Source organism: Bubalus bubalis, chromosome 11 (assembly GCF_019923935.1).
Source record: "Bubalus bubalis isolate 160015118507 breed Murrah chromosome 11, NDDB_SH_1, whole genome shotgun sequence".
NCBI classification, from domain to species: domain Eukaryota; kingdom Metazoa; phylum Chordata; class Mammalia; order Artiodactyla; family Bovidae; genus Bubalus; species Bubalus bubalis.
In genome coordinates this window covers 17445219-17462793 of record NC_059167.1, presented here as the reverse complement: position 1 = coordinate 17462793, position 17575 = coordinate 17445219, and the positions used below count along the sequence as shown (strand labels likewise).

The 17575-nt window shown below is 51.8% G+C and overlaps 1 protein-coding gene across 4 annotated transcripts in view; it reads right to left on the bottom strand.

The window, feature by feature from the left end:
- Positions 1–17575, bottom strand: part of LTBP2 (latent transforming growth factor beta binding protein 2) — a 109211-nt gene that overhangs the window by 42047 nt on the left and 49589 nt on the right. For all 4 annotated transcript variants that reach the window (XM_025295203.3, XM_025295205.3, XM_025295204.3 and 1 more), the window contains exons 4-8: positions 12462–12652; positions 10217–10387; positions 9477–9683; positions 8405–8691; positions 7266–7368 (exon numbers count right to left, since the gene is read on the bottom strand). In XM_025295203.3, the coding sequence (XP_025150988.3) occupies positions 7266–7368; positions 8405–8691; positions 9477–9683; positions 10217–10387; positions 12462–12652 (959 nt within the window). The remainder of the gene's footprint in view (positions 1–7265; positions 7369–8404; positions 8692–9476; positions 9684–10216; positions 10388–12461; positions 12653–17575) is intronic.

Here is a 17575-nt window from a genome sequence, read left to right as displayed (position 1 = left end):
TGTACTATGGGCTAGGCCCTTTTATAAAAGCTTTACAGGTAATAACTTATTTAATCCTCATAACAGCCCTTGGAGATATTAATCTTATCCCCAATGCCCAGATGAGCAAACTGAGGCATAAAGAGGTTAAGACACATGTCCAAGGTCACCCAGCTGGTAGATGGAACTGGGATTATGAATCTGCCTCCAGAAGACAAATTCTGAACCATCCCTCTACTAACTACAAATGAATGAATGAATTCATGAATTCATGACAAGCCTTAGGAGTTGTCTAGGACAAGAATTCCTAGGGTCCAGAGGCCATAGGGTGATACCTGCCCAGAAGGAGACGTATCACTCTTCCTGGGACCTCCTCCTCTTTAAGAACAAGGGATCAAGAGAATGAATGAGAAAAAAAGGTGGAGTCATCCTGAAGGAGGTCAGAGGAATTCATCAGATGCTGGGGAATTAATCAGATCCTTGGCAAATGCTCCACAATGCGTACAATAGGAGAATCATATAGAATTGATAAAGGAAACAGTGAAGACCCTCTACTCCTCCTGTGGCCCCTCAGCCAGATCAAGATAAAACCAGGGTCGGAGAGCAGAGGACTTGTGGATCTGGAAAGACAGAGTGCTGAGCTGGGATTCCCGTGGGTGTTTCAAAGAGGCTCTTGCAGAGTGGCCTTGCAGTCGGGACCTTGACCTGAGAAGCCAAAGCAGCTGCTGAGGGGTCAGCTGGACTCAACCTGAAGTCCAAGGAGTCTGAACACCCCCAGATGCTTGGGAAGCAGGTCGGGCAGATGTGTGTGACTTTCCTGGTCAGGAAAGCTGGGCCACGTGGGCCTGGAGCTCAGGTCTTCTGGCCCTGGCCTCGGGCCCTGTCCACTCACTGCCAACCCTCCATTGCTCTCAGAAGGAAGCAGAAGGGCCACTGGCTGCAGCCTGCCCCTGCCCTGCTGATTCTTACCCTCAGCTGCTGGAATCCCCAAAGAGGCCTCAACAAGGGCAAACTAATTGCTGGAGACAGTTTTGGCCCTGACTCTGTTGACAGAGCTCGGGGAGGAGATGGGGGGAGACATATGTCTGGCTACGGAGCTGTTTACAAGCCATGCTGATCTCAGTCTGTGATGACAGATGGTTGTAGCAGGGAGATGTGGAGGGTCCAGAGAACACACACACACACTGGACGAGGCTAAGCTCGATACACACGGGCACATGTACAGGCTGAAGCTTCAGTCCTGATTTGCAAACTCTGGCGGGTAAACTGGAAAGAAAACTTCGACTCCCCTGGGGCAGCGGAAAGGGTGTGGGTGCTGGGGCAGGCAGGCTCACATCTAATTCCTGGCTCCACTCTGACTAGCTGTGTGACTTGGGGCACACTTCTTAACCTCCCTCAAGGCTTTAATTTTTTTCCCATGTAGAAGTGGGGATAGAAACTCAGTTTATGGGTTGTTGTGAGGATTAACTTTACTGAAACGATCAACATCAGAATAAAGCTAGCTCAGGGCCTGGCACAGTCCCTGGAGATGCTCCCCTAGACCTCCCCCCTCCCTCCTTCCCTCTCTCCCTCCCTCCCTTCCAGCAACACAGTTTTAAGGACAACAAGCTGGCTGGCTGCTCCTTACTGGCTGGAGAGACTTGGGCAAGTAACTCTCTGAGCCTTGGTTTTCTTATCAGTAAAATGAAGATGACCATTCTTTTCTCAGGGCATTATTGTGAACACTAAACAAGCAAGAAAATGTCTGAGCGTGAGGCTTGTCACATACTGATTATTATCATAATGTCCATTATTCTGGTGGTGAAGTCCTAATGGATCACCCTCCCTGCTACCAGTGATGCAGAAATCCCACCCAAAGATGGGCTCTGACTGCTTCTTCAGGGTGAATCTGAAGTCAAAATGGGTGTCTCGGTCACTATGAACCATGAGGTAAGGAGGGGTCTGGTCAGACACTTGGCTCAAATGGGTACCACACCAGCCACCCCGACCCCACCGCTCCCTGGGGCTCTCCAGGCCAGAGATGCCACGTGTCAGTGACACCCCTGCGGGGGTAGGAAGGGTGTGAACATGAGCCGAGACACATTTCCCAGGAGGCTCTGAGTCCCTTGGAAGCTCTCAGAACAACCCTGAGCCAAAGAGTCATGACTTTTTTCAGCCCAACAAACTGCAATTCGGAAAATCTCATTTCTTTAGGGCAGGAGACTGGGCGTCTGACCCAGAGTCGCAAGGAACAGGAGCCCCACCCCGGCACAGCTATTCCCCCGGCCCAGGTCCTCTAGTTCAGCGAATGCTCAAGCCAAGAGGCAGGGGAAGCAGATTACAGAGCAATTAGAACTAGGGGGCTGCGGTCACACAGACCTGGAGCTTCAGGGCCAGTTTCATCTATAAAATGAAGATAGTAACACCACCTAGAGGTGTGGTTAGCATGCAACGAAAGGAGAACAAGCATGGTGCCCGGCTCATATCACACCTTCTGAATTAAGAGTATCTAAAGAGGATGAGGGGCTTCCCTGGTGGCACATATGGTAAAGAATCCGCCTGCAATGCAGGAGACCCAGGTTCGATCCCTAAGTCAGGACGATTCCCTGGAGAAGGGAATGGATACACACTTCAGTATTCTTGCCCGGAGAATTCTATGGCCGGAGGAGCCTGGTGGGACAGAGTTGGACACGACTGGGCGACTAACACACACACACACACACACACACACACACACACACACACACAGGAGGACGTGATGGGGTGATTCTGCCATGACTCACACTAGGATTCTCTGCCCCAGCCCCATCAGACATCACCTTCACAGGCCCATTCTCCCCAGGGGCTGACATCACAGACCGACAGCCGGAACACCCCTTGTGGGCAAGGATCATGGCAAAACCAACCCAAACGAAGGCTTTCCTTCTACTGAGAGTTTCAAATCAATTTCCAGACATCTACATAAACCTCCATCCCCTTGAAAATCAAGTTTCTTCTCCCACTCCTTCCACTCACTAGTTCTTGGTAGGCACACTCTTCGTGGTGGGGGGCTGAGGACTCCTGGAAACATCCCACTATAGAGCTAGACAGCTGCAGTTTTTAATAAGTTCTCCCTACTGCTCAGCTTCCAATTGAGCTCTGCCTACTAGAAACTTCCATACATCTGTTTCTTCCCCCTCACCAAACCACACAGCACAAGCTTACCTGCTCCTCCCCCCACCCCATGTTTTTTCAACACATCGCCCTTAACTCAGACCAGTGCTCCAGGCTGGTGCCTTGCCTGTCTGTTCAATCCAGTCTTCTGGCTGGATGCTGGCTTTCATGTACACCTGGAATACAGTCCTGGGATGCACCCTCTTGGCTAAAATCTTGGTCTAGTATCCTGACTGGTGTTGTCTTTAGGCAGTCCCAACACCGCCACCCCACCCCTTGCTGATTACGGATCAGGCAGTCCCAGTGCTTCCCTGATAGCTCAGTTGGTAAAGAATCTGCCTGCAATGCAGGAGACCCCAGTTCTATTCCTGGGTCGGGAAGATCTGCTGGAGAAGGGATAGGCTACCCATTCCAGTATTCTTGGGCTTCCCTGGTGGCTTGGCTGGTAAAGAATCCGCCTGCAATGAGGGAGACCTGGGTTCAATCCCTGGGTTAGGAAGATCCCCCAGAGAAGGGAAAGGCTACCCACTCCAGTATTCTGGCCTGGAGAATTTCATGGACTGTATGGTTCATGGGGTCGCAAAGAGTTGGGCATGACTGAGTGAATTTCACTAGTCCCCTCACCCACCTCACTGATTATGGAGATCCTGATCAGTTAAGCATTAGACACAGTGCGATTTGAAATATAGCTCCTTGGTCCTAGCTATGTGACCTTGGACAAGCTCTTTAGCCCTCTCTGAGCTACATTTTCTCCCCCAACAAATGGGGATAAAGATCCTTAGCTTGCAGGTGGTCATGACAGTGAAGTGAGATAACGCACGTGAAAGCACAGCATAGTGTAAAAATTCAGAAACTGGCAGCTATGATTGCTTTTTCAGAGGGAAAGTCGTATAATTCCTTGAAGGGGCAGAGCAAGAGAATCCGCTCTCCCTGGAGATACAGGGAGGGGCCTGGGTTCCGAGGTGAACTCATCCCACGCCAGGCAGATGAAGAGATGGTCTCGTGGCAAACAGCTGGGGCCCACCACTGCAGGCCGCGCGCCGTGTGCCAGCCCCGCCTGCCGCAGCAAAGGGGCCTCAGGGTTGACACGGCCAGTGCCAAGCCAGATGGGGCAGCAGCCAACTTTCCAGTCAACCCAGATGTCTGTCTTTCTCGGGTGAAAACTCAAAAATGTGGCCTCAATCAAAGTGGCTTTTGAGGGCTGTGTGCTCTCCAGACCCTGGTAGGGGCACGGCCGCAGCTTTTGAGCCAGGACCTCTGATAACTGCCCAGGGGTCAGGAAGATGTGGCTCAGGCCAGGTCCTGGCAGGTCAGCTGCATCTGCCACTCAGAGTGAAGGGAGAAAGGATGGGGGGACCAGAGGCTGGCCTCGATTGACTCCCTGAGCTGCATCCTTGAGAAAGAAGGCATTGAGGAATTTTTTTTTTTTGGAAGAAAAGAGATTTGTCTGAGCCATGTAACTGAGACATCAAGGCAGTCCTTTTCCATGTCACAAATAGCAGCATTCTGCAGGGACCTTCTTCAACCATCCTGTACAGCCTCAGGAGTCAAAGGTGATTTAGGGAAAGCTATGAATTCACACGTGACTCCTCCCCCACCCCAGCTTCTGGCTTTATTACTTCCCTCACCCCCTGATTCTATTAGACTACCTTGTTGGGAGCAACAAAGCCCTTCCCTGAAGGGTACAGTAGTGTTTTTATCAGAAGAGAAGTAGAGGTTCCTAGGGGCAAAGCCACCAGGGCTGAGAACATTCTAGAACACAGGAGTCATGCCTGTCTTGCCAACCATTCCCAAACCCACCCCAGCCGCTCACCTTCTTTTTCCTGAGTCTTGCACAGTAGTTTGCCTGTCTTGCCTACTTAAAGAAACACTCCTCACCCCGGCTCTCCAGGCTCGGGCGTGGAGCTGTCTGGCACCCTGTCAATACAAACAAGGTTCCCCAGCGTCCTGCCCCTTCTCTCCACAATGCCCAACTGCACTTTACCACATTTTAAATGTTGACATTGCCCTGTCTTTGTAATTTCTTGCTCAGTATGGGGAATGCTTAACATTCCAGGGTCTGCACCCTGGTGCCCAGCTTGCTGAGATGTGCTGAACACAGTCAGGGAGGTGGTGTTCGGAGGCACCACCTGGTGCAGGGAGGGGGTGAGGCCTCAGCCCTGGGCGTGTTCTGCTCCAGGAAATGTTCTCATGCGCTTGATCTCGCCGGCCTATGCAATTTTCTTGGGTTATTAGGCACTTCCCCACCTCTTTGGCTTACTCTAATAATTCTTTAGATCTCATCCTGGATGTCACCTCCTACAAAGGCCTTCCCTGATCCACCAGTTTGAGGAAGGACCTCCTAGCCCACAGTGTACGGATGTGCAGGCTGCACACTGCACAGAAGGATGCCATCTGACAGAATCATTGGCATCCTGCACTTGTCTAATTATAAAGACTATTTTGAACATGTGGAAGGGGCACCTTTCACTCATTTGCACAAAAGTGCTAAGGAGCTATCCATGGCCCCAGCTCTGCTGTCTGCAACCCCGCTCCACCACCAGACTGTACGCTTGAGAGGGGCGGCACTGTTTCTACCTGTTCTTCACTGTTTGGTCAGGGCTGCACACTGTGGGTACTTCATCAGTGTTGGCTGAATAGAGTGTGGTATGAGGAAGTCTCAAGGGTGGGTCTGACCAGGAGGAAGAAAAGTGGTGAAAACATCTCTGGCCTGCAGGGGGAGATGCTGAGCAGTTCCATACACTTCCCCACCAAGCGATGGGGCCAGTCCCTTTACCCTTTTTGGAGGGATACTTTCTAACAGTTTGACTTCCCTGGTGGCTCAGACAGTAAAGCGTCTGTCTACAATGCAGGAGACCTGGGTTCGAGCCCCGGGTTAGGAAGATCCCCTGGAGAAGGAAATGGCAATCCACTCCAGTACTATTGCCTGGAAAATCCCATGGACAGAGGAGCCTGGTAGGCCCCAGTCTATGGAGTCACAAAGAGTCGGACATGACTGAGCAACTGCACCATGAAATGCCCTAATGGTAGGTACAGGCACCATCTCACTGACTCTTGACAGTGGCCCCATGAGGCTGGCACTGTTCCTGTCTCCACTTCACAGATCGGAGACGAGGCAGAGAGAGCTCAGCAGGTAAGAGCTGGGACTGGTATCCATCGTGTGTTGGACACTCAGGCCTGAAAGCTAAATACTACCCTGTGCTGCTTCACCAAAGAGTTTATCACACTGTCAAACTGTCCACATTTTTTTTTAGTCTGGAAAATATGATCACTGCTCCACAGGAGAGTCTGAAGTAAGGAACAGTCCTGCCGCTCCCACCTTCGGGCTCTGGGCCAGGCCCCCCACAAATCTGACTCACCAAGTCGACTGCTGACAGGCAAAAGAAATACCTGCCAGGCCTGGGCCCAGACCTAGGAGGGAGACCTGCATGGGGCGGGGAGGGGAAGACAGGCTGAGTGGGCAGGAGCCATAGTCAGGCACAGGAACCTTGTCACCCGCCTCCCAACTTTAAGAGCAATGCCTATGAGAGCAGCATTCCTGAATTCTCAGGGCTCAGAGTACACGAGGCACCTGGTGAGTATTTGCTGACTGACTGACTGACTGAATGAATGAATGAATACGTTAGACTTTCTCATCATTGGAAAGAGGGTCGGAAGCGGAGTTTCCCATACCCCAAGGCCCAGGATATTCTGGGGCAGGTACCCAACCCAAGATTTAAAGACTGGGAGGTAAGAAGCAGGAGGTGAGGAGGAGAGAATGAAGGAAACATTGAGTCTCTAAATCAAAAACCTTGGGGCCTCTGGGGAAGGGGTTGAGGGGTATACCAGGGGGCCCAGCCTGGGATGGGATTCCTAAAATCTAAGTGAGAACAACTGGTGAAAGGCAGTAACCTCTTTCAGGCCATTAGATGGAGCAGGCAGGCCACGCTGCACCCGGCTGCAGGTCTGAGCTGTCAGGAGCTTCTGCCACCAGTTGGAAGCAGACCTGGAGAGCCTGCCCAGTTTACCAGCCTTTTCTACGGGCCTGGCCTCTGAGACCCTGGTGGGAGACGCAGGGCGGGGTGTGTGTGTTGGGGGGGGGCGGTGTCTGCTGCAGAGGCCAGGCCCTGGGAGAGCTTTGTTCATAACCCTGGAGCCTGGCACCCAGCACTCACCTGGTCTGGGTGGACACGGGGCACAGGAGGTCACCCCCCAGAAGGCCCCCACACTGCCGCAGCAGTCCTCTTGGGCCGTCAGCTCCGGCAGGGGATTGGCACACTGGAAAAAAAAGGACCATGGGCACTTGTCACCTGCTTCCCTCTCCCGCACAGAGATGTCCCAGGAGAGCCTGAGTCATGAGTTCACCCCTCACATACTGCCAGAGAATGCCCCCACCCAAGGGAGGGGAGGGGAGGCGCTGTCCCAGAAGGAAGTAGAGAAACCCGAGATCCACCCTGCCAGACACTAAACTTAGGGGACGGGGTGGCAGTGGCACACCCAGACAAGATCTTCTCTGTGAGGTCTGCAAACTGCCCCCCATCCATGCCCCCAGTCCAAAGACACAGGGGTCCTGAAGGATGGGCTTTCCTCCATCAAACTCCAGAGAATGCCAGGACCACCTCCCACGAGCAGGGCCCATGCTCAGCGACACTGCAGTTGAGAAGCTCCAGGGACCCAGGATCCTATTCTTGAGCTACTCCCCACCTGCTCCAGCTCCCTAACCTTGGGAGGGGTTTCTGGAAATGCCAAACTGCAACCCTAGGGAAAACCATCCTGAGTCTGGCTTAGCCCCTATCTTTAGGTGCCTGGACTCAGAAAAGCTCACTTGATTTCCCATCACTAACTGTGGATCTCGTCAGCGAAAGAGGGAATTGTCTTTTATCTTCACATGCCCAAGGCTTTGGGGTTTAACCTGCATTTGCTGATTTTACATCTCTGTGACTCAACTCTCCAAACTCCTTGCCAGATCTAACAGCCCCTCTATCCACGCCCCGCGGGTCCTATACTCAGCTCCAGCAGAGCTCAGGATTTGCTGGGACCCAAGGACCCCGATTCCCCTGCAGAGGGGGCCTCTCTTGGGTCCTCTTCTATGTGCCTGACACTGACAGGTACCCAGTGGAGCCCGGGTTGGCTTGCCCAACCTCTCAACACTCATGGCAATTTTATGCTCTGAGTTTTCCCATCTGGGAAATGGGAGACCCTGCAGACTCCCACATTCTCTAAGAACAAGCAGGAGAGAGAAGGAGGAGGGGCACTGCGGGGAGCAGTTACTGTCTCAAAGCCCCCGGGGCTGGGGCTGGAGCTGTGATCTCACCTGTCCGTTTAAAGTGCTCAGGTAGCAGCGGCCCAGAAGGGCCGGAGTCCTGGGCACCACTGGGGGAGGTAGCCGGGCAGCTTCTCTGGACCGGGCGGGGATGCGGTTGCTGTCCCAGTGGCTGTGGCCGGGGCCAGCAGGGAGCCGAAGCGAGGGCCTGGTCTCCACGCTGTTCTCCTCCGGGGCCTCCTCGGCCTCGCCTCGCACCCGAGCCACCTGGTGGATCTGCACCGAGGCCTCAGGCGGGTGGCGGATGTGCACTTTCACCAAGGAGGGGTTCACTGAGGCTGGGCACAGGAGCTGGGGTCAGAGGTGGGGACACAGGGCCCCACCCTCTAAGGAGTGGCATCAGCCCACTATCAGGCCAGGTGGGCCCCTGTGTGTCTCCCCAAATCTCTCCTCCTTTTCTTCACTCTCTACCCAAACCCCAGAAGAATTTCTCAGGGAGGACAGGACAAAGCGCAGACTCCTTCATTCCACACCTTCCTATGAAGAACCTTCGTTACCAACTTCCAAAGTACCTTCCTGATTCCACCTCCTCCCACGATCCTGCACAGCCTTTGGGCTCCAGCCCAACCAACCCTGCGTGGTCCCCACCCCATGCCTTTGTTCAGACTAGGCCCTCTGCCCTGGAAGCCCTCCCACTCCCCTCTGCTTAACCAAAAGCAACCCATTGTTTAAGGCCTAAATGAAGTCCACCTCCTCCAGGCAGCCTTCCCAGAACACTCTCGGGTCTCTCTCCTGATCTACAAAATTCTGTAATTTTTGGTACCCTTTATTTGGCACCTAATAATAGAGGCATCTTCCCTCTCCTGTCCAGGACCCATGGGTTCCTTAAAGTCAGGATCCTACCCTTAGACTCTCTTGTCTTACTCATAGCACCCAGTAGAGGGTAAGGGCAAAAAATATATAAATAAATAAATTGATGAACTCAGAAGGAAAGGCAAAGAAAAATTTAAGGAATGAAACTGGGCCCTGAGGATGGAGAAGGAAGTGCTGGAGACTCAGTTTCCCATCTCCTCTATCAGGATGCCAGCACCCACCCCACGTGGTTCCCCAGCCCCACACTCACCCAGCTGGTTGGAGAGAGGCAGTGTGAAGGTGGACTGCTTCAAGGGGCCCTCCAGCGGGGCCCTGTGGCGGGCGCCCCTCTCTGGAGGCTCCTGGTCCAGCCTAGGGGCGGGCAGGTGGCAGAACTTCCCGGTAGAGTTGGCGGGGCACCAGCACTCGTCCCTGCCGATGCAGCGGCCCCCATTCAGGCAGGGGATCTGGCAAAAATCTACAACACCGACCTCAGGGTGACTGGCGGCGGAAGTGTACAGCAGCACCTACTATGTGGGCCAGCAGGGTTGGGGGAGGGGGGTGACCGGGCCCCCAAGTCTGATGGCTTCCGGAACCCGGTCCCCTCGGAAATGCAGGGACTTTCCAAGAGGCCTGGGAGTGAAGGAGGATGGATAATAACTAGGCCTTGCCTTTCCTGAGCCCCACGGTGACCAGGAGGATGGTGAGGGGAGTGGCCCTATTTACTCCTTCGCCTTCTATGAGGAAACTGGGACTCAGAGAGGTTGTGTGACCTGCCGAGTCACACGTGACAGAGCTGGGTGAGGACTCAGCATTGTGTGATCCCAGACAGCTCACGAGAGCCACAGTAGGAGAGCTCCGGACTTCCTTCCTGCAGAAGATCTGGGCTCCAGGCCAAGGCAGGCCAGTCCCTCTGACCAACTGCCTCTCCACAAACCCCCACCCCGGCACCCACCCCCACACCCGCCCCCAGGGCCAGCCAGGAACCTTCTGAGCTGGGCATGGACTCACAGATGCGGAATCCAGACTTGGGGTCATGCCCGTGGCCGCTCTGGCTGTACAGGGTAGTGGTGTCGCCACGCTCGCAGCTGTTGGCACAGCGCCCACGGGCACAGGTCTGCTTGCAGATGGTGGGCGTGAAGACGATCTTGATCTTCTTGATTTTCTCCGTGAGATTCAGCCCTGCAGAGAGAGGGCTTGGGTCCAGGGGGCAGGGCTGAGAGGCACAGCTGTGACCTCCAGAGGCTGGCTAGAAAGGCCCACACGGGACTGGCTTGAACCCATCCCAAGGGCATTTGCTAAGTCCCTCCTGGATGCAAGGTCTCAGAGTGTGGGCAGGGTAACAGCTCATGGTCCGACATCTCCTGAGTGATGCCGACAGGCCAGCAACTGAGTTCGGGCTTCATGCACAGCCACTCTCAACCCTCTGGAGTCTTATTTTAGGTAGAACCATTAGAAATTGCCATCTTTGTAGGTTAAGGTGGTTGAATATTGGCCATGTTCCTAGATCCCAGTTAGCATTCCCATCTGACAGGTAAGGAAACTGAGGCTCAGTGAGGGATGGATTGTATCCCATGTCACACAGCTGGCAAGGGAGGCAGCTGGGCTCTGAACCCCAGTGCAGAGAACAGAATGTAGCTCAGACTTGCCAGCGTAGACAGTTTTCCAAGAGAATGCCTGAAAGAACGATGACAGTCAGGTTTTGGAGGCCCTAAGGGCCAGAACGAGCATAGGGCACTTTATCCAGCTGGTGATGGGAAATCATTTACAGTTTTCAGGGAGAGGTCAAAGGGGAGTGGGGGTGTTATGTCCTCCCAGCTGGGGTGCACAGGTGATTGGGGAGGCAGGATAAGCGATTGGGAGGTCACTGTGGCAGAGTAAGAGGAGGGTGCTTCATTCAACGTGAGTGGTGACAGCGGGTGTACAAAGCAAGGGTATTCATTCCATCCTGGGGGCCGGGGAGGGAAGCCAGGAGGCAGAGGGGCTGAGAAGGGAACTATAAAAGGTCTGTATAGACTTGACTGTGACAGAGGAAAATAACCTTGTGTGTGTGTGTGTGTTTATGAGAGAGAGAAAGAATGGGAGATTTATAAGCAACTGTATATGCTGCAGGGGAAGGGCTGAGGGTGGTCCAGTTCGAAGGGGGAGGACAACCAGGGTGGGGGGAGGCCAAGTGACAGCCTAGAGGTCCAGAGGAGTCAAGAAACAGTGGCATATGCCTTAGACAAGAGGAGGGGCGCTTCCTTTTCAAGACAGCAAGAAAGATCACTCATGCATGTTGTCTGCAACACGGATCCGCCTTGAAAACGCTATACCAACTGATGGAGCCAGACACAAAAGGCCACACGAAAAGATCCTGTTTACACGAAATGCCCATGGTTGGCAAATCTTTAAGGACAGCGAGGGGGTGGGGGTGGGGGAAGAGAGTGACTGCTTAACGGGCACGGGGCTTCCTTCTGGAGTTATGGCAATGTTCTGTAATTAGACAGTGGTGGTGGTGGCTGCATAAAATTGTGGATATCCTGAAAGCCATGGAGGTGTACCCTTTAAAATGGTAATGTTACATTATGTGAATTTCCCCTCAACTTTAAAAATGGGAAACAAAGAAAGGCAGTCAGCTCAGGCACGGTTTAGGCAAGGGAATGACGTGCATGGCATGGGGGGGTGCATATGGGGGCAGGAAGGTGAGGACTCTGGGGAGTAAGAAGCATGGCCGTGGGATGGGGCTGGGGAAGGTGGGGGCCTCTTGGAGAGGCTGCTCTGAGGAATGAGAGAGACAAAGTGTCCAGGCACCCCAGGAAGCATTGCTGAGCAACGACCAAGAATGTGCGAAGGTGGAATCCTCAGGGGTGCTCGGTTCTCTCCTCTGGGAAGCAGAGGTCCCGCTGTAGGTGCTAAGGAAGCAACTGGTCAGATTGGTCCAGGAGGCTTGGGCTTTGCAGAAAGGATGAAAGGGAAGGACCGGGGAAGGGGAGGTGAGGTTCACAGCTGGATACGAAGAACGCAAAGGCAGGACAGGTGATAGATGGAGCGGAAAAGGACAAGTTAAGGTCTAAGTGTCTCAAGGGGGCACAGTCTCTCTAACAGCTGGCTTGGGACCCCTGGAGCCTGGCACAAAGCAGGTGCTTGACAACTGTTCATTGGCTGAAAGGATGAGGGACAGGGTGACAACTCAGCCTTTCTGAGAGAGTGAAGCGAGGAAGCAGTGGTGGGGAGAAGGAGGCTCTATCAGGACCCGGAGACAGGGCATCCTTACCCCAGGAGGATGACGGGTGGTCCAGATATGCTGCCTGTGGGGCACCATCCCTCCGCTCGGGACCTGGCCCCATGGGCAGGGCATTGGAGGTCAGCTGGCCACTGGCCGCAGGGGCTGGATAAAGTCGGGCGGTCTGGGACAGCCCCACATGCTGCTGGGAGGAGTGGGTCTGGCTGAGCCCACTCAGGGTCCTGGGGAGACAAGCAAGGCATGAGGTTGGCATCCCGGGGGCAGCATCCCTGTGCCCTTCCAGTTCAGGACATCCAGCCCCTGCCTCCTCACTGGAAGAGTGTTCTCTACTTGGCTGCCTTCTCACCAACTCCAGGAAAATGGAGGTGCCCCGAGACAGGGAGAAAGGGTCCAGGCCAGCTGGCTGGTTCAGTGGGAATGCCCACCTTTGTGTGGGACTGCCAGGCTTTGGCTGGGTATTCTGGACAAGTCACTTAGCCTCCCTGGGCCTCAAGGCCCTTGACTGCAAAATGAAGGTGTTAGACTGGTCTCATGTAGCTCTGACATTTGTAGAAGTTTGAGACTCCTATGGACCAGCCTCCGCCCTAAAACCGAGTCCAGTGCCTGTCCCTCGCCGCATCTTTTTTCTTTTTTTTTTAAGAATGATGAGCGATGAACCTCGACACATAAACTGTTATATTTTATTTATTTATTTTAGCCACACCATGCGACATGTGGGATCTTAGCTCCCCAACCAAGGAGCAAACCCGTGCTCCCTGCAGTGGAAGTGCAGGATCTTAACCATCGGACTGCCAGGGAAGCCCCTCCTTATCTCTTATTAATACAACCTATCATGCTTACAAATTGCTTGTGGAATAGGTGCCCAGCAAATACATGTTCACAGATTGATTCACGGAATAAAACCCGACTATCCCCCTGATTATTGTTAAACTAATATAACAACAATATTCAAGGAGAAAGAATTGAATTCATCACCCTCCACCTCAACACAGAAAATACTTTGGCATATTTCCTATCAACCTCTCCTCAAGTATACTGTCATTATCTGTAGATATCATTTACATTGTGAGAGTGAAGCGGGGAAGCAACGGTGGGGAGAGGGAGGCTCCCCACCTATTGTCATTGTATGTAGATAGCCTTTAAATGTTATTGTCATTATCTGTAGAGATCATTTAAACTCTGATTAATATTAGGTGGTACTTGATACAATTCTACAGTTTTCACATTTATCATCTTAATTGCTACATGATAGTCTATATGAAGATGAATCACAATGCATTCATTCTATTACCTATTTTGTTTTACATTTTCAACTATGGACATCCTGACTCATATGGCTTTTTTCCTTCAGTTAACATATTCTTTTAGGGGACTTCCTGTTGGTCCAGTGGTTAAGACTCCGTGCTCCCAATGCAGGGGGCCTGGGTTCAATCCTTGGTCAGGGAATTAGATACTGCATGTGGCAATGAAGATTCCACATGCTGCAACTAAGACTTGGCACAGCCAAATAAATAAATATTAAAAATATTCTTTTAGTATGGGGGTTCATTAAACTAATTTTTATTCTGTATGTTTGAACATTTCTCATAAGAAATATTTTGAAAATGATTATTATTTTAGGCTATGGTTTTTCCTGTGGTCATGTATGGATGTGAGAGTTGGACTGTGAAGAAGGCTGAGCGCCGAAGAATTGATGCTTTTGAACTGTGGTGTTGGAGAAGACTCTTGAGAGTCCCCTGGACTGCGAGGAGATCCAACCAGTCCATTCTGAAGGAGATCACCCCTGGGATTTCTTTGGAAGGAATGATGCTAAATCTGAAACTCCAGTACTTTGGCCACCTCATGCGAAGAGTTGACTCATTGGAAAAGACTCTGATGCTAGGAGGGATCGGGGGCAAGAGGAGAGGGGGACGACAGAGGATGAGATGGCTGGATGGCATCACTGACTCGATGGACGTGAGTCTGAGTGAACTCCGGGAGTTGGTGATGGACAGGGAGGCCTGGTGTGCTGCGATTCATGGGGTCGCAAAGAGGGGAACACGACTGAGTGACTGATCTGATCTGATTATTTTAGGCTTAATTCCACAGATTGGAATGCAATTAATTCCAAAAATTAGAAACATTTATAGCTCTAGGTATACACTGGAGATAGTGCTCCCAAAAAGTTGCATCAAAATGTATACATGTACCATTTGGACTGCAGCCTAATAACATATTATTAATTTTTCATAAATCAGTAATAATCATTGTAAATGACACTTCAGTGTTACCTTAGCTCCCTTTTTGTAATTTCTGAGGTTGAATTTTTTCACACATCTATTTAACACTTGTGAAAATTTTCTGCTCGTGTCTTTGGTATCTGAGGAATTTGAGCTGTTGGTCTCATAAATCTGAGCATGTTCTTTACGTATCTATCATCAGGCAGGCCATTCTACAAGGCAGCCTCCGTGGTCACTACTCCGTCACTGTCACAATGTATACGAACCACTGTATACACCACAGTGTCTGGACTGTGGTGGGTATAAGCGCATTGTAGACACTGAAGCTGAGAGAGTAATTACCTGCCCAAGATTATACAACAGTAAATCAGACCCCAGGACTCCAACCCAGGGCAGCTAGACCCCTGTACTACCCAATAAGGCAGCCCAGACCACAACAGAAGCTCAGCCAAGGAGCCTCTGCACTCGCCTCGGTGGTGCTCTTTCCTCCAGCAGGTCCCACCCCTAGGCTTTCCACTGGATTCCCTGCCCAAGCAGCATAAGGTCCTGGGACCCTCTCCCTCCACCGTCCCAACTCCAGCTGTGTTGGCCCCAGGGGTCCAGGCCATGAGCAATCCCCCTCTCCTCCTTTCCTGGCTGACGCCCTACCAGGACAGGGCTCAGAATCTGACAGCTTCCAGCCCTCCCCCTGCCCTGTTGGTCCAGGACTTGGCTCCTGTGAGCTTCAGTGCTGCTCTTCCTCAGGGCAACCAACCGCCGTCCTCACGCCGAGAGGCCCGATCAGGCCTCAGCCTGCTCCCCGGGTTTGAGAGCTGGGATGGGAGAGAGGGCCCCGGAAGCTCTGGAAGCTGTCATAGACCAGAACTGGGAGCACCTGCTCTTCACTCGCAGGAGAAAGTCAGCACAGTTAACTGCAGCAGAAAACACAAGCCTTCCAGTGGCTTATAAGAGTTCACCGAAGAGTGAGAGGTAAGTGGGCTGCTGGGTCAGCGGGATTCTCCTCCTTGTGGCACTAGGCTGGTGCCGCAGCTCAACAAAGTGTCAGCACCGCAGAGCACCCCGGGAAGCGGACGCAGTGGTTCAGGTTCTGCCCAGCCCGCCTGGGACATTTCTGAACTTGATGCTGCTGACAGAGAGCTCTCCAATCTGGTCGAGGTGGAAACTCAAAGGGTCCTTTCTTGGAGGTTTGCGGTCACCGTTGCTATTGTGGCCATCACTTGTTTCTCTAATTGGAACTCAATGCTAATGACCCCAAGAATCCTGAGTTCAAATCCCTTCAGGGCCAATGGTTCAACTTTGCAGAGACGGGAGGAAAAAAAAAAAAAATTCCCTAGTCATAGAAAGACCTGTCTATACAGAGGAGAGAGGATAGGATTTGGGCTAGGCAGATGTCAGTTCCGCCTCCCACGTGAGCGGTCACTAAAACAAGAAGGGTGACACCCACCTCAGCGGGCTGTGGTGAGGACCAAGAGAAACGCTGAGACCATGTGATTATTTTGTAAATATAAATAAGTGGTCACAAGTTGAAAACTATGTCAGAATTCTCACATGAACAAAGAAAAAAAAGGGCTAGCTACAGTTCAGACAAAATATCTCTCCCCAAGCCACCAAAAATTCTTCTCCATCTAAGGGGAATAAAAGACACCCCAAACATCTTGTTACACTGTCCAAGCATTCTTACACACAAAGGGCCAAGCGACTAATCTGGTGACAACACATTTTTAACAACCACAGCCTTCTGAGCTCAATCTATTGTCATCTACTGCTGTGATGGGAACTTTGAGTTAAATGACAGAAATCAAAGTCTTCTGAGAGGCTCACAGCCAAGGAGGAAGCCTTGGTTCTTTCATAGGTCCTATGTCTTATGCTGAAAGCACCCCTAGAAGGAGACCATGATCTCCCTTCATAAGCCCCAGCCCAGCCTGTGGAGGTGGGCAGGGAGGGAGGCGACCTGGGAGAAAGATCAACAACCTCAGATATGCAGATGATACCTCTCTAATGGCAGAAAGTGAAGAGGAACTAAAGAGCCTCTTGATGAGGGTGAAAGAGGAGAATGAAAAAGTTGGCTTGAAATTCAACATTAAAAAAACTAAGATCATCGCATCCAGTCCCATCACTACACGGCAAATAGAAAGAGAAAAAGTGGAAACAGTGACATGTTTTCTTTTCTTGGGCTTGAAAATCATTGCGGATGGTGACTGCAGCCATGAAATTCAGAGGCACCTATTCCTTGGAAGGAAAGCTATGACGAACCTTGACAGCATATTAAAAAGCAGAAAAATCACTTTGCCGACAAAGGTCCGTATAGTCAAGGCTATGGTTTTTCCAGTAGTCATGTATGGATGTGAGAATTGGGCCATAAAGAAGGCTGAGCGCTGAAGAATTGATTCCTTCAAACCATCGTGCTGGAGAAGGCTCTTGAAAGTCCCTTGAACTTCAAGGAGATCAAACCTGCCAATCCTAAAGGAAATCAACCCTAAATATTCATTGGAAGGACTGATGCTGAAGCTGAAGCTCCAACTTTGGCCACCTGATGCAAAGTACTGACTCATTGGAAAAAGAAATCCTGGTGCTGGGAAAGATTGAAGGCAAAAGGAGAAGGAAGCAGCAGAAGATGAGATGGTTAGATATCATCACTGACTCAATAGACACGAATTTGAGCAAACTCTAGGAGACAGTGGAGGATAGAGAAGTCTGGCGTGCTGCAGTCCGTGGGGTCACAAAGAGTCGCACGTGACTTAGCAACTAAACAACAATAAGTCTGAGTTCTCAGTTCAACTCTGGCTCCCAGAGAGTGGTGGCAATGAGGCAAGTGAGAATGTTACTGAGAAAGGGACTTCCTTAGACTACAGTCCCCAGGATGGGGGGGACTGGGCACTCTCAGCTGTGCAGGGTGTGGTTCTGTGCACTCTCAGCCCTGGAAGA